The 23858-nt window shown below is 35.4% G+C and overlaps 1 protein-coding gene across 1 annotated transcript in view; it reads left to right on the top strand.

Annotated features, from left to right (window-relative positions):
- adgrg6 (adhesion G protein-coupled receptor G6) overlaps positions 1-21253 on the top strand; it is a 79627-nt gene extending 58374 nt beyond the window's left edge. Inside the window, exons 17-32 of the mRNA XM_066676832.1 lie at positions 1201-1312; positions 1516-1604; positions 1742-1943; positions 3228-3393; positions 8689-8829; positions 8978-8995; positions 9557-9676; positions 10262-10307; positions 10405-10511; positions 11310-11437; positions 11804-12072; positions 12479-12566; positions 12877-13160; positions 13962-14063; positions 14804-14959; positions 19576-21253. Of these exons, the coding sequence (XP_066532929.1) occupies positions 1201-1312; positions 1516-1604; positions 1742-1943; positions 3228-3393; positions 8689-8829; positions 8978-8995; positions 9557-9676; positions 10262-10307; positions 10405-10511; positions 11310-11437; positions 11804-12072; positions 12479-12566; positions 12877-13160; positions 13962-14063; positions 14804-14959; positions 19576-19760 (2213 nt within the window). The 3' untranslated portion in view covers positions 19761-21253. The remainder of the gene's footprint in view (positions 1-1200; positions 1313-1515; positions 1605-1741; positions 1944-3227; positions 3394-8688; positions 8830-8977; positions 8996-9556; positions 9677-10261; positions 10308-10404; positions 10512-11309; positions 11438-11803; positions 12073-12478; positions 12567-12876; positions 13161-13961; positions 14064-14803; positions 14960-19575) is intronic.
- The last annotated feature ends 2605 nt before the right edge of the window (positions 21254-23858 follow it).

Here is a 23858-nt window from a genome sequence, read left to right as displayed (position 1 = left end):
AAAAAATCTATTTCTGTGTCTTGCTGCAGTGTTATGTTTCATGTAGACATGGCTATATTTTTTAATTTGTGTGGTTGTTCACCAGACAGGGATTAATCGTACTTGTGGACTGCACAGCATTTTGAATTGTGATTTTCTTGTCTGGGAAACCATCCCAATGAGTATGGAACAATTAATGTTTAAGAATGAAGACTTTGAAAGCAAGGCCAGACAGGACTATAACTCTGAATATTAGAAAAAATTATATGAAATACATACGGCACTATCCAAAGGAAAATATGTATCTCCAAACTAGTTAATTTATAGGAGAAGGACAGAACTCTCTTAAATGTACAAAAAATGTTTTTTTGAGTATTTCGAATGGTCCTTTCATCATGATGTGCAAGATAGCTGCATTGTTCAAAAGATATATTAAACTAAACATAAATGGAGATGGACATGTTTTTTCTTTGCCGCTCACAATAAATGCAGTGTAATATCAGAAATGGGGAAGAAAAAATGGTTTGCATCTGAAAAAAATATTGAAAACATGTCATAAAAGAAAATATCATGAAGTAAATTCTTTAAAACTGAGCAATCCTGGCATGTGTATACAGCCATAATTAACTGAATCTAGGTTAGGAGCTAAGCTAAAACTAGTGTCAAGTGTCAAAACAGCATGTTATTGCATGTTATTTATTTGATAAAATAATTATTTAAGCTTTGGTTTACTAGAGAGCATTAATTCAGCATTTCAGCAAAATATCAACACAGATCTGTTTATTGTGCCCTTAAAAGTATTACAAATAATTGCTGGCCAATGAAATTCATGTATTTATATATGAAAATTACTATATATAAATTTTAAATGGGAATGGACCAATGCTCCTTACTTTAAATTTTTACATTAACTTTAAATGAAATTAATCAAGGCTTTTCCATCTCCTGAAAAGCTACTTATTTGGAGATACATGTTTTCCTTTGGACAGGGATGATAAATGAAAGAGCATTTTTTGTAAAAGGCATATGTACACTGTTAAATACAGTGATGCCAAAGTAGTAACTGCTTTTAGTTTCTAGTTATTTAAAATCATGATTGATTAGATATAAATACGATTTTAAATTGCAGCCCTGAATGTAAGCAATGTATACATAGGTTTTATGGAAGAAAACTCCTAAACCAGTGTTTTCTTCGCATATCTATTTTGGCTGATTCTGCAGAGAACTGTAAGGCAGAGGAGACACTTCACTATAAATGGCCAGAGACCAGACCATCAGTCATTCAGTATATCCCCTGCTTCCCTTACAAAGAGCAGAATGCATCTAGGACATGGTAAGTAATGAGTGTGCCACCAATATCAAGTTTTATTAAATATGATCATGAGTGTTTATAAGAGAAAAAAGACGTCCACTTCATCTGTCTCCAATGTGACCCCTTCTGCATGAATCGTGTTAACACATCTTACTCTTTAGTCTTCTATACACTAAATAAATATTAATAAAACACATAACTAAATTGTTTTTTTTGTTTCTCAGTATCATCAGTTCAGAAAATTACACATCATCGTGGGGCCAACCAGATTTCAGTAACTGCAAAGATATTGAACAGATTGAAGTTTCGCAAGGCAGGTTTGAAATGAATGACATTGACATGTCTGCAATAACATTTCAAAAAGATTTTTTTATGAAAGATTAAGAAAAATTTTAAATCATTTAACAATCTTTTTTTTTTAATCTGCTTGATTAACATTTTTGGAAACAGAGAATGCAGCAGAGGTAGCTGTCCAGCTCGCTGACATCACCAACAATGAGCTGTCCACTGTGGAGGTTTCAAAAGTGGTTACTATGGTACAGAAGCTGGTGAATGTTGCTCGAATTAATGCCACATTAGCTACAACTGTGGTCAACATCATCTCCAATGTTATGATCACCTCAGAGTCTGCGCAGATGGCCGCATCTGAAACGTAGGTGCATTTATTGCAGTTCATTCATTCCTATCAATCTATCATGATAAACTGATATTGTGGGTTATCTCTATTTAATACCAAAGTAGATTGCAGAGCCAGTGTGCAGAGAAATTAGAATAAAGTTGTTGTAGTTCTGTAGGGTATTTAAAAGTAGTGCTATTTACTTGTGTGCACAATTTTCTGAAATTAATTGCATTGTATCTTTTTAAAACTTAAGCTTTTAATAATGGATATTTAAATGTAAAATAAAAGAATGAGTACAAGAACCACACAATGGAATTATATTTATATCAGTAGTGTCTACTTATTTAAAAAAAGTTGAAAATTAACATTCTAGCACTTACATGTAGATAGATAAATGTGGAGGTGGATGGGGAGGTAGATAAATGTGTAGTTTGATTTTCATGACAATCAGGCTTGAGGAAACAGTCCTTTTTTACTTTACTATAATATATAAAATAATATATTTTTGATGATTTTTGAATTAGAATCCCTTAATTTGCTGAGTAAAAGTTTCAGAGAAAACTTTAGCATGAGACACAATAGCTTTAATAAAAATATTAATGCTACAGCACAGCTTGGGCCTCAAACATGGAAACAAGAGCTCACTGTGTGTGTGTAAGAGAGAGAGAATGAAGGGTAAGTGATTTAGCTGTGATACTTAATACCTATTTCAGCATAAATAAAATGTAATCAACATTCTATATTCAACAGTACCTGGCTGTGTTTACATCACTGTAAAAAAACTGCGTAACTAGGCTCTATGAAAAGGTGAATTATGGGGGAAATTGCGGTGAAATTTAGTATAATGATTCATTCTCATTAAAATATGACATTAATGTCCTGATTTGATGGCAAAATGGATCAGAATGTAAAATTTTAGTTCCACATTCATTCATTCATTCATTATCTGTAACCGCTTATCCAATTAAGGGTCGCGGTGGGTCCAGAGCCTACCTGGAATCATTGGGCGCAAGGCAGGATTACACCCTGGAGGGGGCGCCAGTCCTTCACAGGGCTTTAGATCCACAATTTATATATATATATATATATACATTTTGTTGGATGCACTGCAATAGTTTTTAAATGAACATATTCAGAATGGAATCTAGTGAAGTCTACAAAATGGTTATGATTTTTGCTTTGGTAGTTAATGTTGGGTGTTATATATTTAGAAAAAGAATATGTTAAAAAGTAGAACACAATGTTTTTTTTTGTGTGTGTGTGTGTGTCATTGAATGACCAGTGAGATTTGTTCCAATATTCTGTATCCTCATGCAGTGCTCTGAAAACCATGGATGAGCTGGTGCAGAAGATTGAATTTGATGGTCCTTCCCTGACCATCACCTCCAAGAACCTGGCAGTGGGCATCTCAGCCCTCAATGCCAGCACTTTTAGTGGAACCAGTTTTAGTGCCTTTATTCAACCCAACACCACAGACCCACAGGTACCTCTCTTTATATGTTGTGTGTTTGTGTGTTTAGTTGTGTAGATAGCACCTCTTAACCATACGCCATGCTTTTTCCAAGCTATGGTGTATTTAGTGAGTTCATGCATTCATTCATTCATTATCCAGTTTGGGGTCATGGTGGGTCCATAGCCTACCCAGAATCATTAGGGGCAAGACAGGAACACACCCTGAAGGGTGCACCAGCCCTTCACAGGGCAACACACACATTCACACTTACAGACACTTTTTGAGTCACCAATCCACCTACCAACGTTTGCCACTGTGCTGCCATATTTAGTGATTATTTTTTTCTGGTTTAAATCCATTTTAAGATTTAAAACAATTTTAAGAAAATATTGAAAAGGATATGTAGAGACAGATTTGTCAGGAATGGTATTAATAGTGAGGATTTTGGAACAATGTTCAACAATACTGTTGATGCCATATTCTTTATTAATAAGAAAATATAGAAGACATTTGAATCAATAAGTTGAATATTCTTCTTCACATGGGCTTCCCAAATAATTGTGTGTCCCATTAGGAAAAAGAAAAAGTTTAAATTTGGAGTACAGAAACCTTTACAGTGGATCTGAAACACTTCTTCCACAGCACAGAGAAGTGGTATGTAGAGCTGTGCCCATTGTCCAGAGATTAAGCCAGTGGGTAAAGAGCCAAGGAAAGTTTGCAGATGGATAGAGTAAATTTGCCTAGCCTCAAGGTGACTAGGAAAAAGTGAAAAACCTTGTTTTACTGAGCCATCAAAAATAGAACACATTGGCTTACTTTGCATGCTTATTCTGTTTCAAAGTGTTTTTTTTCCCTCTCAATTGTGTTTCTCCTGATTTTATTTAGTTTGACATACTGAACTCACCGCCTGCATGTTACCTAAAAACACATAACCTATAAAAGAGCTGTCATCATCTTTGCTCCATTTCCTTCCTCACCTTAACAGTCTCTGGAGACTCCTGATTTTTACATCAATTTTAACTGGAAAGCATATTAGCTGTTCAATCATTTATGATTCCACTCCCCCCTTTGTTATACACGTATGCTTCTTAGTTTATGACGAAATATTGCTAAGCATTACACTCACAAGCTCCAAAAGAGCAGTTGTTTTCTGCTTTCTACTTACTGATCCAAACCATATGGTCCTACTTTTTGCTCGAGTCATAAAAACTGCTGGCAAAGATGTCTGCTGGAGAGTGAGCTGACTGAGCAGGTTAGATCTTCAGAACGAAGAGAATTAATTAAGAATGTTTACTGTGCCCAAATTAAACATGGTAAAAATATTGTAACTGCATAGATGTCATTTGGGGTTTTTGTTTTTGTTTGTTTGGGTTTTTTTTTTAGGTTTATATCATGCTATTGCTACTTACTCATTGTGCAGTCCAAGGATGGATCCAATTTTAAAATTTTACCCCTACCACTCATTTTCAACTGTTATCTCACAGTTACCCACAATTTTCTGTGCACGTACGGTGCATTGGAAAATATATAAACAAGACATGGCGACAAACAGACCTTCAGGGTTTGTTTAAAATACTACTTGTCTTTATACTATATTTATTCAAAAAGCTTATTGGCATTTTACTGTACCATAGAAAGCATATGTTTAGTAGGACTTTATTTTTAATCCCAGTTGAAATGTAAAGGTTTAAAGTTGAAATTTCATTGTTTAAGTTTGAAGTTACTAAGAAGTAGTCTTCATACGAAAGTCCTACTGAGGACACATCCTACCTTGGCTGCAGCCTAGGCTTTGGAACGCAGCTACTGTGGCTAAAATCTTCCCCTACAAAACAGGGCAACCCTTTAAGAGACTGATATGTCATCAGAACACACAAGAGCAGTGCTTCAGCTGTGCTCTGCTGCCAGTCTGTAGTGATAAAGTGCTGCTGAACTTAACACGTTTAATTTAGATCATCGTGCCATCAAAATTATCACCCACTTCTAACTCGGTGTGATATTCAGCTGCTTATTATTATTTTTTTTTTTTCACCAAAACTTCCAATTCCACATTAAATGCTGTGGTAGCCACAGGCACTAGAATGTTATTTAAGGTGGAACTGGAAATTCAGAGATATAAGTAAAGCACTCACAAAGTTTTATGCTTGTTATGAAGTAAAGAGACACACAGGAGTACGACTAAGTGGTGAAATATATCTGTTATGATATTGCTATTCAAGCAGATAGGGTTGAAATTTAATATTTGATCAAATGAACCTAAAAATAAATTCTAGTTTTAGTGAGTCATCTTAAATGTGGACATGAATGGGTAAATAAATAATTAGGGAAAAAACTATGAATGTCCCACAAAATGTACTGTACAAATGCCATTGGTTTGGCAGTGATTTGTTTGGATTAATTAATCTGAGACATGACTGTCGTCTTAAATTCGGGGCTAAAACTGCATCATATTACAGCAATAGATCAGCAGTACGCAGGCACAATGCCTTGTAATCCCCTAGGAGTAGCACACCACTACTTGTAAACACCAAAAGAGCTGCATACTCACACTTCTCCAGGTAGAGATCTTAACTGCCACCTGGAAACTGCAGCTACTCGCACGTGGTGTGTTGCCTGGTCCCAAGCCCTCTGGCTCACGATATTGCGGTGATGAGTCAAAACTAAGTTAGAAATATCCAAAATTGTGTTTTTGACCAGTCAAAATTGCTTGTAAGATATATTCAAATAAATATCAGATATTTTGAACTTATTCGCCTTTTGTACTTCTGATATACTAATGATAATTCTGACTAGTCAGAATGTGATTGTAGATATCTTAAATTATTATTCTAACTAGTCAAAATATAGCTGACTTACATAGCCCATTTTAGCACCATGTAACAGTTATGCTCATATGTTGCCATCTATTGGCGACAGAATGCAATTACTGCACCATTTAATGTGGAACAGAATATCTGAATAAGAAGCTGACGAATAAGAAGCCAACTTCAGCATTGTAGATTTTTTCTGTATTTTCCCCAGTCCCTGACATGTAAATAAACGTATGAACATTTCTCATTGATGGAGCATTGGCTGGTGTTATTAAGATATAAGCGACTTTACAGAGAAATTAGCCCAAAATTGGTTCAAATTAACACACCTGCAACTGTTGAGGCACATGTGGGGACTAATACACGCAATGACTACAATTCAGATATATGAAAATTTTTGACTGTTCGAATTTGAATTTGAGATATCTTTAATACTAATTCAGGATTTATGACTCATCAGATGATGAATTTGATGACATCATTAGAGATATCTTAAGACATTTTGAGTAGTCAAAACATAACTGTAGATATATTAAATCACTCTTCTTACTAGTCAGTTTGTAAATACAGATATCTTAAATTGTGATTCTGACTGATCAAAATATAATTGTCACTAGTCAAAACTAATAAAAACTTGTAGATATTCAGTATTTAATTAAAGATAGTCAGATGAAAGCTATTTAATGTTAAAATGGCTTGCCATACACCTGGCAACTTTTACATGGCGCAAAAATGTGCTATGTATTCATCTACATTTTGACTAGTCCATATCTATCCTAGTCAGAATTATCATTTAAGATATCAGATATACAAAAGGCGAATAAGTTGAATATATCTGTAATTTATTTTGAAGATATGTTAAAAGGAATTGTGACTAGTCAAAAATATAATTCTAACTTAGTTTTGACTAGTCATTACTTTCATTCAAGAATTTAATTTCAGATATCTACAATATAGTTTTAGATATCTCAAAATATATTTAATATAGAGGGAATTTAAGGTATCTTTAAATGGAATTATGAATTTACTTTTTGACTAGTCATAAATTAATTGAAGATATCTGAAATGTAAGTTTAAGATAGTCAATAATTAATTTCAGATATCGTGAATTGGAGCTTCCATTGAACTCAATTGTAAATTTGACGTAATTTACACTAGTCAAAGTGTAATTAAAGATATCTCAAATTGTTATTTCACCTAGTCAAAATATAATTAGACATATCTTAATTTAGAATTGTGTCTAGCCATAAATTAATTGCATATATCTGTAATGTAAATCTAGTTACACAACTCGCAATACCCTCATAGCACCGCAATCTAGTGATGTGACATTTTAAGCAAGACTGTTTTATCAAGATTTTAATCAGAGCCTGTTTTGAACAAAAAAGAGCTGTGCCAGATTAATTGTATCGTTACCTTAAAAAACATGTGACTGATGGCAAACGAGGCCTTGGATTCTGTGGGACATGTAATCGTTTCATTTTGAGTGTCGCTACCGTATAAAGAGGGTTTGAGCCCTTTGTGGGTTTTGAGTTGGCGTTGGGTGTTGTTGAGAGGTAGGCTATTGGAGTGTACGTTGGTTAAGTGTCAGAGTTAGCGGTTAAAGTGCAGTTACTATATAATATGTTATATCAACTATTATTATTATAATATTGCATTAGACTATATTATATTATTAAGTTAGTGTTTAGTAGGCTACTTGACTTGTGTTACTTAGCATTATACATATATTTTACATCTTAATTATTGTCTTTATTATTATTATTATTATTATTATTATTATTATGGTGTAGGCTAGTTGTTGTTTTTTTTAATAAGAATCAATAAATTATATTTGTCCCTTTCCCCATGCTGCTCTGTTGCAGTTTACTGTCCTTAACTCCCAGTTCCATGAGCACTCGCGCACTCCTTGTTCAATAAGCACTCTTGCATTCAGTGTCAGTGTACATCATTGATGTATTTATTTTGGGTGTTCACCATCACAACACTCAGCTAGTAATAATTCCATGAAAACACACATTTTTATATTCATTGAGACAGATTGGCAAAAAAGTTTATTTTATACATTCCAGGTTTAATTCAGTCTGTAATAAATTCCTTGGCACAGCAGGTGTCACTAGTGAGAACGATTCAATGACACTTTGTGTAATGAACCTTTGGGCTCACACCTACGGACACTTTTTGAGTCGCCAATCCACCTGCAATGTGTGTTTTTGGACTGTGGGAGGAAACCGGAGCAAACCCACGCAGACACAGGGAGAACACACCAACTCCTCACAGACAGTCACCTGGAGCAGGAATGGAACCCACAACCTCCAGGTCCCTGGAGCTGTGTGACTGCGACACTACCTGCTGCGCCACCATGCCACCCTGTCTTTCAGTTGTATTCCTGAATTAATAAATGTACTATAGGTTTTTAAATGCATGGTATATGTGGAGGATTTTGCCATTGTAAACTGGTTAACAATCATCAGACATTGGATTGACGTATTGCATTTTTCTGCACGTCTCTCTTTAGGTAAATTTTGAGGCAGAGGTCCAGAATACCTTAGCTGCTGTTACACTGCCCGCCACTTTGTTACATAACCTGAGCTATAATGATATCGAGACCATCTCCAGAATTAATTTCATGTTCTTCAGCAAGACAGGGCTATTCCAGGTGAGCCTTAGCAGTGTTTCTTCCTTTAATATGCTACCTGATTTTTAGAGAATAAAATGTATCTTGGGTTATATAATGTACATAAATATCGTTGACACTTCTGCATATACAGTTTAATGAGTGCAAATTCCAATGTCTTTTTCTACAGCATTTTGGATCAGTAATGGTACAGTAATGGATTCCTGAGTTAAAATAAATCTAATTGAACAAAACTAACCCCCCCGGGGTCAGCTTTTTAAAGGCTTAACAAATAGAATATTTACACAGCTATCAATAACAAACACATTAATTAAGTTTTCATTAATTACTCATAACGATTTAAAAACAGAGCAAGCACTTCTTTCAAAAAATGTTTTATTTTTTTATGTCATTGTATCTGCCACATAAGGCGTGAAACAACTCACTAAAATCATTGCTTTATAAAGTGGAAAATACTGTCTATTTATAGTCATTCTATACATTAATATAAGTGCACCTAAACATAATTTAATATGAATTAATGTCTAACAAATGTGTGATGCCCTCCTCACCTATCTTACAAAAGAGTGAACTCCCAGCAATTTTACAGTCTGAATATTGCAGCATACTGAAGAAGAGCTTGAATTGTAAATTCTTCTTAGAATTCACGGACATTTTCTTTGAGGGAATATATTTTATGAATTGTCTTCTTAACAAATATATTGAAAGCAGTATAAAACAACACACATATTTTATTTTTCTTCTTTAGGACCAGCAAAGTAATGGCCTGTCCTTGAACAGTTATGTGGTGGCCAGCAGCGTAGGCAACTTCTCCATCAATAATCTGAAAGATCCTGTTGAAATAGAGATCTCCCATCTGGAATATCAGGTATTACTCCAACTACAGCACATTCACTCTGTTTAGTTTTAGAATTGATTCAAAGTAAGTAGTCTTTCTCCTTCACTCAGTGGACTGTGCATTCTTATTAATACTAGAAGGGATTTGATGAAGCACAAATGGGTGGCAATGCCAATTTAGGATTTGGTAGTAAGACTATATACCCACTTCTAAAAATATAATCATGCAAAAGTGGCTAGACATTTTTGCGCATGTGTGTTTCATTAGGAATGTGTTTTTATTATGCTTGTAAAAAGAATACAGATTGAATCTAAAAAAAAAAATCTTCAAGGTAAAATCAGTTTTACCTTATTTGTGAAACCAAAAATGACTTGCTTTCTTGTTCAATTATGCAGCAATAATTAGTGTTCATTTTTATCTATATTTAATCTGTCTTTACACTGATGTGTTAAGACATGAATGTATTCACTTAATGTGTTCACTGATTCTGTTCTGGTGAATATTTGAACATTTCCCACAGAGTAACTACTGCTAATCTTGCTCTATTTTTCTTTCATTATTAAGTTAGCAACTTAATAACAACAACCTGCGATGAAACTTCATTTTTTCTTTCAGTGGAATCCACAGCCACGTTGTGTGTTTTGGGATTTTACCCTCCAAAGTAAGTCTGCCAGTGAACACAGTTTACTTTCAGTTTTTAATTAATGATGTGTAGAATATTTCCATAAACATGTTAAATGCTGGTGTATGTCCGACAGATGGCAGTGGAGGCTGGAATAGTGAGGGCTGTGAAGTCAGCCGTGACTCCAATAGCAACAGAACAATTTGCCTGTGTAACCACCTGACACATTTTGGCGTTCTGATGGTGAGATATATCGTTTTTATGTCTGAACTTGTAGCATTGCATAGGTTTGGTCTATTGTTAAATGTACTTAATTCTAATCAATTCCACATATAATTCCAATTCCACAAATATATTTCTTACATTTAAACAAAAATAAATCTGCAAAGATATATTAAACATGAAAATGTACCTTTCTTTAGTGTGATGAGCTCCAATCAGTTCACATTTTTGCCCTTTTCAGTTTTATCTTGCCATTTAACATGTATATTCAAGACCATGTCAACATTTAATTTTATGCCAGCATATTATATGCTGGTTTATTTAACCACTTGCAATCATATTGGAGTAGCACGGTGGCGCAGCAGGTAGTGTCACAGTCACTGGGTTCAAGTCCTGCTTCGGGTGTCTCTGAGGAGTTTGGTGTGTTCTCCCTTTGTCCACGTAGCGTGTCCATAGGTGTGAATGAAATATATGTGTGTGTGTGTGTTTGTGTGTGTGTGTGTGTGTGTGTGTGTGTGTGTGTGTGTGGCCCTGTGAAGGAATGACACCCCCTCTTGGCTGTGTTCCTACCTTGCGCCCAATGATTCTGTGTAGAATCATGAATAAATATGAATAAATATATTGAATTATGTTTTGATTGTGTACACACTGAGGAACTAATGCCGAACATCCCTCAAAAAGACATTACACTTGTTTTATATAGTAATAGAAAACATGAAAACCAAAAATTAACCTTTACTTCAGAGGTTTCAGTGTTAGTATCTTATTAGAAATGTAAATGTAATGTAATGTAAAGGTAATATCTGTAATGTCATGTAGGACATTTCCGGAGCTGCAGCACAGATTGATGAGGAGAACACCAAGATTCTCAGCTTTATCACATACATTGGCTGTGGCATCTCTGCCATCTTCTCAGCAGTGACAATCCTGACTTACATTGCCTTTGAGTGAGTTTTTACACTTTCTGTCATATAAATGTTATTCAATTTGAATGTAACAGTGTAATCTTATGCATTACTGGAGGCATTACTGGGCTGTTGTGAGCATAGCCAGAGGCTTCCTTTCATGTATAAATCTTAAGGGAACTCAGCATGACCTGTAGACTGTACAACATTATTATTTCTTACCCCTAGCTTTCATAAGGATCTGTATTTGAAGTCATATCTTTAGTTTATAGAAAAATTATCACATCAAGAAATCCAACAGCTTTATCAAACATCATATTTTATGTCTAGATTGGACAGATAGCTCTGTCCAAGGTCCAAAGAATGGAAAACTTGTAACTCATGACCAGTCTGCTGCTGAATTTATAGAAAATTGCGGCGGGACTACCCCTCGAAGATCCTGATGAATCTGAGCACATCCCTGCTCTTCCTCAACATGGTGTTCCTGCTGGACAGCTGGCTGGCCTCCTACAAAATGCAAGGATTATGTGTGGCTGTGGCCATCTTTCTGCACTTCTTCCTGCTCACTTCTTTCACCTGGATGGGTCTTGAGTCCATCCACATGTACATTGCACTGGTCAAGGTCTTCAACACCTACATTCGCAGATACATCCTCAAGTTCTGCATTGTTGGATGGGGTGCGTACATGGTGCAGGTTTGCCAAAGATTTGTCAAATGATGTTTTATTGATTTTTGGAATTTAATTTACAATTAATGTTTATTTAAGGAGTTGAATATCATGCACACTTTATTTTAAATTCAGAAAATTTTGTTGATACTCTGGGCTCAGCACTGCAGAAACGGTGCTATGTAACTTTTAGAGGAGTGATTTAATAACAGCCTTCCCTTGATTTAATAACAGCGCTGTAAACATGCATTACATTCTGCAACTGTAGGGGGAGCCCAGGAGCAAAAATACAAAATCTTTCTTAAAGAAAAAAGTGTTTCTTTAAATAACAATGTTAACGCTTTCTCACACATCAATAAACATTGTAAACAACTGTGATCCCTCTAATGTCTAACCAATTTTAACTGTTTGTGTAGGCCTTCCTGCTGTGATTGTAGGCATTGTAGTGGCTGTGGACAAAGATTTCTATGGGAAGATGGAATATGGCCAAGGCTCGTCAGATTTGTAAGATCCTTTTAAAATTTGGGTTCTTATGTAACTTAATCTTAAATATCCAAGAAGCAAAATGTTTTTTGTTTATTTTTCTTTTTTTAATTATTATTTTTTTAATTTAAAGTACCACTCATATGACATCAAGAATTAAATCGATACATAACATATAGTTTTATAACTTGAATAAAATTAATTGGAAAACAATGACTGATTGCTCCTTTAATCCTTCTCTGAAAAAGTTATTATGTTTTTAGACACATTATTATTATTATCGTTTGAGTAAACGCATGGATAAACCCACCTCTTTTATTGTATTCTAAAGCTGCTGGATCCGCAACAAGGTGGTCTTCTATGTGACGTGCGTGGTCTACTTCTCTGTCATCTTCCTCATGAATGTTGCCATGTTCATCGTGGTGATGATGCAGATCTGCGGTAGAAATGGAAAGCGCACAAATCGCACCCTGAGGGAGGAAGTGCTGCGTAACCTGCGCAGTGTGGTCAGCCTCACCTTCCTCCTGGGCATGACGTGGGGCTTCGCTTTTTTCGCCTGGGGCCCAGTCAACCTGGCCTTCATGTATCTCTTCTCCATCTTCAATTCTTTACAAGGTACAGCAGCAGAATATGACAGTGTAATATATTTCACCAAAAAGAAATTCTAAAATTGCTTATAAAAGACCTGGGAGTTATTTAGCTTTGTGACATTAATTAATGCAATCTAATGCACAAAAATATTAGTTATTAAGAGGAAAACTTCTTAATACAGTTGTTTACAATGTTTAAAGTTTTAAACAGCCCTGGTCCTTGCACCATTTCTTATTATTTATAAGATAGTTACTAGAAATTAGAAAAGGCAAAAACCTAAAACCAATCACGTTTAATAATGTAACATTTCACAGAGTAACAAATAAGTAATCTTTGAAATTTTTACACATTTTTAAACTTAAGGTTTATATTCTGACAAGTTGTAAACTACAAATATTTATTGCATTAAATGAGATTTTTTTCTAGTTTTCTGCAACTTTTGTTAAACCTATAAACATTTACAAAAGATGCAGGACATATATATGCCCTATATTTTTAATCAGCTTGGTATAATAGGAGCGTAATACACACAATACTGCTATACAAGCAAATGTATCAAAGTTTTAAAGAAAGGTAATTGTGAACTGCTGAAGTTTTGGTTTTCCCTGGATATGAATGATAAATGTTAGACAGAGGAACACAAGATATTAAGCAATGAAGCAGTGTATTTCATGTTCTATTTTAAATGTAATTAATTTCTAACATGGTTCGCTAGAGGACATGATGGTGCCACTGACTGCTCAAACATTTTTGTCTGTCTGTTTAACTCTGTCATGTCTATAAATGCACAATAATTTCTATTCTCAAATCTCTTTTATCCTAAAGGTTTATTCATATTCATATTCCATTGTGCGCTGAAAGAAAATGTACAGAAGCAATGGAGAAGATACTTATGCTGCGGGAAGTTCCGTCTAGCTGACAATTCAGGTAAATTCTAGATGCCATTTTGAAATATGTGTAATTTAACTATTTATTAGTATGTTTGTTTTTTTTTAATACTTTGTATACACTTTTATTCAGTATTGGTGAATTCATACTGAATGTAATTGTTGTAACTGATATGCTATAACTTCCATAGCATTCATGCAAAGTTATAGAATGGTTAGCAAATGTATTAGTTTTGGTCATACTTTAATGCATATTTAATGCCAAAAAATGCTTTTATATACTTTAGAAAGTCTTTTTCATTTAGTTCCCATAAACTCTATGTAGGTGAAGCTCACTTCATGCATTCTGTTGTCCTTAGGGAACACAGATCACCAGTTATAAAAGTAAAAGGCCAGAAAGCTTTGTTCTGGGGGTTTACTGCCAATAATACACAATAACTTCCAAAATATCAGTGGTGCCTCAGACAGTTGAAATTTCCCCCCATGTCCAGTCCCTAGGTGGAAAGCATTAATGCTACTCACTGTTTTCTGTGTTTATGCTAATGTTATATTTCAAAATGACTTTTACTTGAGGACTACACTGCACAGCAGGTTTTCTATTTTAACAATTTAATTCTGAGATAATATTACGTAGTGTTCTTTAAAGTAAAATTATAATTGAGTAAAATGTTGTGGTCAAGCCACAAAAAAATTGTAATGCCATTTTAAGTAATATGATAGTATGTTGAGACAGTTAGGAGTTCTTACCTCTTAGTTTCTAATGTTTGGCTGTTGTTCTAGACTGGAGCAAGACTGCCACTAATAACACCAAGAAGGTGAGCTCAGACAATCTTGGGAAGTCCCTGTCCTCCAGCTCCTTTGGTTCCACCACAGCCAACTGGACGTCCAAAGCCAAGACCACTCTGAACCCTTTCGCTAAACGACACAGCGGTGCAGGTTAGCTCCACTATAACAGTTGTTTATAGAATTTTTAACTCATTTTTAAATGAGTTGATGGTGCAGAACTCTCTAATAAACTCCCAACAATACACATACGTTTTGGGAATCCATCTTTGATGTTCATACTTTGCAAAATAACGTAGCAACGAGGTGTTTTGGTTTTGTTATAGACGTCTGAGGATGTGTCGTCATTTTGTAGTTACACATACACAAGTTTTAATGCATTAAAAATATTATCTGACAAAAATTCACTGTCAGCGGCAGTTGTAAGATTTATGTGACGAATATTTAACAGTGTATATGTTAGTATAAATAAGTGATGCAATGTATGATTTTGAGTTTCACAGTGATCGTGAGTTAGCTTGTTACATATACAATGAACTAACACTGGATTAGGAACCCCTACTTTGATTCTACACCCATTGTCTATTTTATCAGCTCCGCTGACCATACAGGAGCACTTTGTAGTTCTACAATTGCAGACTGTAGTCTACCTGTTTCTCTTCATACTTTCTCATCAAATCAAATCAAATCAAATTTATTTATATAGCGCTTTTCACAACTGATGTTGTCACAAAGCAGCTTCACAGAATTCCAGTAAGACAAGATTTGACATGAAATGTAAAGACAAATGTAAAACCCTCAAGTGAGCAAGCCAGGGGCGACAGTGGCAAGGAAAAACTCCCCCAGCTGAGGAAGAAACCTTGGGAGGAACCAAGGCTCACAAGGGGTGACCCATCCTCCTCTGGTCAATCTACTCATCACCATTCACCCTGCTCTTCAATAGCCAGAACCACAACAGAGCAGATGTGATTCGGGTTGTGAATCATTCTCAGCCCTGCAGTGACACTCACATGGTGAGTGATATTGTGTGTTGTGTTGGTAGGAGTGGATCAAACAGCATTGCTGCTGCAGTTTTTAAAGCCCTTCAGTCGCACTGCTGGACTGAGAATAGTCCACCAACCAAAAATATTCAGCCAACAGTGTCCTGTGTCCGCTAATGAAGGACTAGACCATGACCAACCCAAACCTTGAATAAACAGATGACTTTATATCTACAAGGTGGGCCAATGAGGTAGGTGTGTCTAACAAAGTGGACAGTGAGTCCACACAGTGTTTAAAAACTCCAGTGGGCCTGCTGTGTCTGATCCACTCGTACCAGCACAATACACGATAACACACCACCACCTCAGTGTTACTGCAGAGCTAAGAATGACCCACCACCCAAATCATACCTGCCCTGTTGTGATTTTGTGAGGGACCTGTCCATTGAAGGGCAGGATGAAATTGGGATAAGAAATTATGCAGAGAAACAGATGGACAACAATTTGTAGTTATAGAGCTACAAAGTGCTCCTGTATGCTCAGTGGGACTGATAAAATGGAAATTGAGTGTGGATAGTGGATAGGTGTTCCTAATCCAGTGATCATTCAGTGTAGATAGCAACATTCATCGTTTGGCTACTTCCAGTTGTTTTGGGAAAATTTGCTTTAGAATGATTTTATTTACCATTTGAGCCAGTTTTCAAAAACTATATTAGTTCTCCTTCAACATTTGTTTGATATCTCACCATTAGAGACAGCCTCTGCATGACCGACCACAGAAGCAATAGAAAAACATCTGGCTGTGCCGAATGACCGACCAATTTATTTGAAACGTTGAACACTCTGACCACAAAATGACACATAACCTCAGAGGACGTTTTACATGTTGTGTTTTCCAACTGTTACCTCTGTTACCTCTTTCTAGGTGTTACTATGTAGCCAATGGTGCCCTATGTTTTTATTTATGTTTGTGGTATAGATTATGTCCACTAGTACTTTGGAGAATCTCCCTGAGGTAAAACAACAGAAGCTAACTTGAGTTCATGCTTCTCTATTGTGTGTGGCTGACCACTTTGGAGTGACTGGATTCAATCTACAATATAGCTCTACTCAGAACTCATAGGTTAATGCTAAATAAATAACAGGTGTGTGGAGTTTGGAAATTAACTGTTGACTAATGTTTTGGTGATTGCCACAAACAATTTGATGGATTGAATCCAGATGGTGGAGTGACATTCAGAGACTCTACCAAAGCACAGTGCTGCTCTCTTCCAGTGTTATTAATTTGATCTGAGACCATCCTTTCTTTAATTAGCAGCTACACTGTAAGAAATCTATAATTCCTATATAGAAAGCTTTTTTACATTAATTTTAAATGTTTAAAAAGTAAATGTGTAATGACACTTAGTGCCATAATGGGTTCAAGGTTCCACTGAGCTCTTGGGGAACAATTGAAAGAGCCTGTGTGTCTGAGACACTGGAAAAAGAGACACATTTGTCCTTTAACCACTCTAAATGTCACTAGCACTCTGTGTGATACTAATTTTAATTTCAAGGTTGTATTTTGGCTGCAGATGTGATGCTGCCAAAAAAAAAAAAAAGTGAGAAACGCAAGCCAGCACTTCAGTAGGCCTACATCAGTGTATGTATAGTGACACTGCCCATTGCCAATTACTTACTTAGAGCAGAAAAAAGATCATGTTTATATACATATGAATGTTTATAACCAATCAAAATATCCATGAGTTGAAATTAGTGTCAGTTATATGAGAAGCAATACATGTATGCAACATGGTATTATTACGCCATTCAAAAAGGTCTATAAAGGGGAATTCCAGCAATTTTCCAAAAGCTATGAGATATAAATTATTTAGATAATTTTAAATGGGAAGTGGTGAATTGTAGATAAAGTTGTAGGGAAAAATATCAACACACATTTCCTTTTCAGTGGTGGTAGTAACAACCAGAAGTCACAATATCTTAGGGCTAGAACACAGTGAGGCTGAGAATATAAGAAAATTCAGGAGGTTTTTTTTTTTTTTTTCTGTTTTGGTTTTACTTCCTATGCTTGGTTTACACTCTGCTTTTGTTTTGTTGTTTCCAGTTAGTGCTGTGTGTATTTCTGTGTGTGTATTTGTGTGTGAACATATCTGTTTCATAATGGCATAATTGCAGTCATAACTAAATTGGATGGAAGAAAGGTTAAGACTGAGCTGGTGTGTTTTTGGTGAATCTTTGGGTAGACAGGGCTCATGAAACAGCTTAAAGATACTGCCCAGAATATTTTTAATGTTATTCTTCCATAATCTGGTGTATGAATGATGCTCAATTTACTCACAAATTATTTAGTATTTACTCACACATCCAAATCATTGAATTCATGTTGTCCCATCACTTCCATGGCCACGGGTGTATTAAACTGCCATCTGCAATCATGAAACTGAATATTCCACAGTCAATTGTCAGTAGTATTTCAACATAGGGGAAGTGGTTGGGAACGACAGCAACTCAGCCAAAAATGGTAAGCCACATAAAATGACAGAGCAGGGTCAGCGGATGCAGAGGTATATAGTGTCCAGATGTTGTCAACTTTCTGCAGAGTCAATCACTACAGACCTCCTGTCTTCCTGTGGCCTTCATATTATCTCAAGAACAGTGTGTAGACAGCTTTATGGAGTGGGTTTCCATGGCCAAGCAACTTTATCCAAGCCTTACAACACTAAGCAGAATGCAAAGCATTAGATGCAGTGGTGTAAAGCATGCCGCTACTGCACTCTAGAGCAGTGGATACATTTTCTCTGGTGTGACAAATCATGCTTCTCTGTCTGGCAATCTGATGGATGAGATGTTTGACTAAATTTGGGTGAAGGGGAATTATGGTGTTGGGTTGTTTTCTAGGAGTTAGGCTCAGCCCTTTAGTTCCAGTGAAAGGAACTCTTAATGCTTCAACATACCAAGAAATTTTGGACAATTTCTTGCTCTGAAATTTGTGCAAACAATTTGGGGACGGCCCATTCCTGTTCCAACATGACTGTTTACCAGTGCACAAAGCAAGGTCCATAAAGACATAGATGAGCCAACTTGGCATGGAAGAACTTGACTGGCCTGCACAGACTCTTGACCTCAACCTGATAGAACACCTTTGGGATGCATTAGAGCAGAAAAGCCAGAACTTCTCGTCCAACATCAGTATCTGACCTCACAAATGCACTTCTGAAAGAATGGTAAAAAATTCCTGTAAACACACTCCTAATCCTTGTGGAAAACCTTACCTGAAGAATTGAAGCTGTTATAGCTGCAAAGGGTGGACCAACATAATATTAAACCCTATTGATTAAGAATGGGATGTCACTCAACTACATATTCGTGTGAAAGTAGACGAGCTAATATTTTTGGAAATATAGTGTATATTTTATGTGCATATTGTTAGGATGCCAGTAAAAACCTTGGGTTAGGCAAGAAATGACTGTAATGGAAGTTAGTATTATGGCTGTTGTATTGGTTGAAAAATAAAATAATATAAGAATAAAAAAGAATAAGAATAAAATAAGAAGAAAAAAGAAAAAAAATCTAATCAGTATCATAGTGTGACACAAATACTGCTGCATTGAATCATACACACCCCCCCCCAGCATTACCTGTGTGTGCAGAATATATGTCCACATTAGTCAGCTGACTGTTTTATGTTACTTTTAAACATATAACAGTAAAAGTGATGTTTCTGGGCTTTTTTTCCTGATTTTTGTTGTCTTCTCTCTCCTTTCACTTCACTACTTCTGGCCCTTGCAGTCACAGGCTACTCAAACCAGACTGGCCCCAAGTGCAGCCCTTCTGAGGCCGAAGCCTCCACTTCTTCCATCCTTCCCGTCCACCAGGTTCTGGACAAAGTCAAAGGCTACTGCTCTGTGCGCTCAGACAATTTCTATAAGAACATCATCATGTCGGACAGTTTTAGCCACAGCACTAAGTTCTAGAGCGAGGGAGAGCAGGTAAGAGAGGGGACTGTGCTAGAACATTGGACAAGCTTTTCTTTGACCAGCAGAACACTAGGAGCATGTGTATACTGTACAATATTGAGCTAACAAACCAGATGTGGCATAGTGAGAGAGCATAAATATAACCCTGTAGAGAGGAAAAGCTACAGAAGGAGTAGATTTTACATACTGTGATGTTCAAACTGACTGTCTGTGTTTTGTAAATATTCATAGTATATTTTACTGTATGACTATATGTCTACATGTGCCTTTTTGCTAACTTCTGTTTTGTGTACCTTCTTTTTTGCACATCATCTTGGCTTTTGCAATATAGTTGATTGTTTTTTGTTTTGGTTTCTGTATACATATCCACATGTTTGTTAGCTTGTGCTTCATAAGAAATTATAAAAAGAAAATAAAAAAAAGTAAGACCATTATGAACCTGAAGAGTGAAATGTAACAATGCATACTGTATCTGTGGATCTATTTGTATTTAAAAAAACAAACAAACAAGTAATTTGAAGCAGTTTCTTACATCTAATTCTGCCAACCATTTCTCATCACCACAAGAAGCCAAGTAAACCTTTCAGTTGTACGCGTAAAAACGCAAATATTGTTTATTTTGTGACTATTTATGTTGCTTTTGATTTTTATTTCTCACATGCTCTACTACTGATTAACATTTTACAGGGTATGGTTCTGACACTAGAAGCTCTACCATTCAAATATTTGGAATTATTTCCTTTGGGACAGGTTTATCTTTACTTGTTTGCAATTTGCAGTTTTTGCAGTGCTGAGCATGGAGTGGAAGCGCCAGATGCTCTCTTCTCCCTATTACAGATCAGTGAAGAATTACAATGATTTTGAAGCTGTGATCTTAAGGTAAAAATATTACATAGTGTTCCTTGAAATGATAAATAATATACTCAATGGCTTCTAGGCCCAAATGGGAAAGTACATGTTTAATTTGCGTATAATTACAATTTGCTATGTTACGTTAGCATATTATTTCCCATTTAATATCTGTCTGTAAAGTGAAGTGCTTCCTCATTTTGTTTTGGTAAACAAACAGATTAAATACTTGGAACATTGTCCAATAAGATTTCTTTCCTCCATCACATCTGGCTATATTTGGAAAGATAAATCCCCCATTTCTTTGGAATTCAGAAGCTGAACAGAAGGCCTAGCATGTCAAAAGGAACCACTAACATACCTAAGAGTTGATAGCTGAATTGGCCAGTTGTGTTGTGCTTTGCATATTGGTGGGACCCATTTTGTGAGGACAAAACTAAACTCTTGGAAATAATACAGACTGAGTGGGAATCCTTTGATAACCAGTGTATTTCAGTCAATTGTTCCATTTGGTGAGTAACAATACAACTACACTTTTAACACAAAATATATATGGATGGTCTATTGTAGTTTACAGTAACCAAAAGTTTTTATGTCCTTTGACGTAACTTTAATATCACATTGTAAACACAAACAAATTTAAGTACATTTTTTACATATTCTGACCTGAAATGATCGTTTATATATTGCAATTATTTATTTATTGATATTTAAAAATTAACTTGCAGTTTGATCTCTGCATTTAAAAAGTATTATACTTTTCTTCCATACAGCTTTCTCTGTCTTAGAAATAGTTATATATAGCAGTGATTCCAAATATTTTATTAGTATTGTTCACTCTTAAAAATAAAGTGACAAAGGGGGTTTGATGTGGTTTGAGTTTTTAGAAGAAACATCTATAGAAAAATCCTCATTGAACTTGAAGTGGTTCTTCTATGTTATCTCTTCAAAGAACCCTTTTTTGTCACCTTTATCTGAGCATGACTCTCATTCCACAGAGGGTCAGGTTTGGGAAGATCTCTGTAAGGTTAAGTATGGTATGCAACTTTTTATTTTCTGTGGGTCTTTTCTGTAATGTAAAACAGTCAACTACATACCAAATCTAACCAGACTGTTGTAGGTTTCTTATTATGTTTTTTAAAGAAATGGTATTTATTCTTCAAGGACTGGATCTGTCAACAGATGACATGCTTTACCAAGGGCATCGAGAAATGCTTTCATTTACAAAGTCTCAATGAGTTGGTTTATTATCCCATGGCTTATGTTGATGCTTTTGTGAACATGTGACAAAGTTTATATTAAAAAAGAGCTCAAACCAGACGTGTCTAGTAATTTTAAAACACCAAAACAACAAAATAACATTATATTCTTATTTATTATATTGGTTTTAATGCCTATCTTTGTATAAAGAGGTGTAAATAGGACATTTTAATGGTTAATAAGCATTATTCTTCTGCATATTACTGTCATTTGACTGGTAAAATTGGCATCCATCAGTGATTTCAGGAATGGAGTCAGTGATTTATTCATGTAATAAGCTGAACCTGAATTATTGAACAAAATGGTAACAGAGTTCATCCAAACCAAACCGTTAGCATGAGGAGAAGTTATAACTAGTGGTGCTGATTGAATATAAAAAAAATGTAATCACAATGATATTCTGTTAAATTAAAATGCTAGGGTTTTTTTAAGAGATAAAAAAAATGTGTAGAGAGGTATGCACCATAAAACTGGTTAGAGAAAACCATTTTAAAAATTTTATAACATTTCAGGGTAATGTTTATATTTGAATTAAAATAAATGGCTCAGTAAATGTTTGAGAGAGGAAATTAAAATCAAACACAACAAAGCTCACACACAACCTTTGAGAAAATTGCATCGTGCAGCTTACAGAACAGATAATAAAACATTTCCATATTCAGCCTCAACTTAATAAGATATAAATGTGTGCATTAACTGAGAGAGAGAGAGGGTAAGAGAGTTATGAGATTTAATCCATATTTCAGCATTAAAAATAATATAATCTACCTTCTATACAGTAAATCAGTGATAGAGACGCCATGTTTATATCACCTAATATTACACCTTACTATGCTCAATTAAACAAGTGAATTATTGGAGGAAGTTGTGGCCAAATTTAATTACGTGTTAACGCCTTAACGTTGACAGCCCTAATTTAAACACAAAAGTACTTTTCTATGAAGACATCTGAACATTAAGAGATTTCCCATTAACACAAAGCAATACAGCTTAATTCAGAGACACTCCTCTCAGAAGTACCATTGGATGTATGTTACATTTCAAGTCTTTACATTTTTTTTTCTTTATGGGACTTTTAGAAATGGGAACAGAGAACTGAATATCCTATTTGACATATCAGTTTATAACTACCACCTGTAGATTTTTTTTTGTTTGTTTTTTTTTTGTTTTTTTAATACAGTGATCCCTTGTTTTTGCAGGGGATGCGTTCCAACACATTTCCACGAAGTACAGGAAATATTTTTTTTTATGTATTTAACGAGTATTTGGACTTTTAAAACCCTCCCTGTGCTGTTAACAACCCACCCTTTGCATTAAACAGTGATATCCTACCAGTTTCTTTAATAGAGTAATTCCTAAGCTGTGATTTAGCAAAAGTAAATTACACACAGATGTGGACATGAACAATACATGTACTCTACGCAAGAAATACTTATGTTTTTCCTAGATTTTCCCTCAATATCTGCGATATAGCTGCCATAAACCCCCTTGAAAAAACCTGTGAAGTAGCGAATCCACAAAAGATAAACCGTAGCGAGGGATTACTGTATAAATTTTAACACCTTCAAAGTTGAATAGATTGATTGTAGCTTTTGTTTCTAGCAATCTGTGGCCATGTATTCAAGGGATCATTCTTGGATTGGATGATTAAGATTAGTCCTCCTTCACGCTGCCACTTGTTTAGTGTGGCAATGTGGGGGGTGGGGGGAAGGAATATGCAGTGACTTAGATATTGTGGGGAAGTTGAGTAAAAAAATGTGGACTGATCACAAAGTGTGCATATTGTTGAAAGTCTCAGCCAAAAGCTGACAGAGTTTTTGATACTTTCAATGAATTAATCCGGCAGGATTGTGCTAGTTGTATTCTGATTGGCGGTCTGTACCTCCATGTATGTGCACTTTTGTTTATCTTTTTGTTCTGGCTCTGCTACTGGTCCAACATGAGTCATAGACTGCTTCCTGCTAAACATCACGCCAAAATAGGAGA

This window comes from Hoplias malabaricus, chromosome 7, assembly GCF_029633855.1.
Source record: "Hoplias malabaricus isolate fHopMal1 chromosome 7, fHopMal1.hap1, whole genome shotgun sequence".
NCBI classification, from domain to species: domain Eukaryota; kingdom Metazoa; phylum Chordata; class Actinopteri; order Characiformes; family Erythrinidae; genus Hoplias; species Hoplias malabaricus.
The sequence above is the reverse complement of the archived record's forward strand: the minus strand, read 5'-3'. Positions and strand labels throughout refer to the sequence as shown.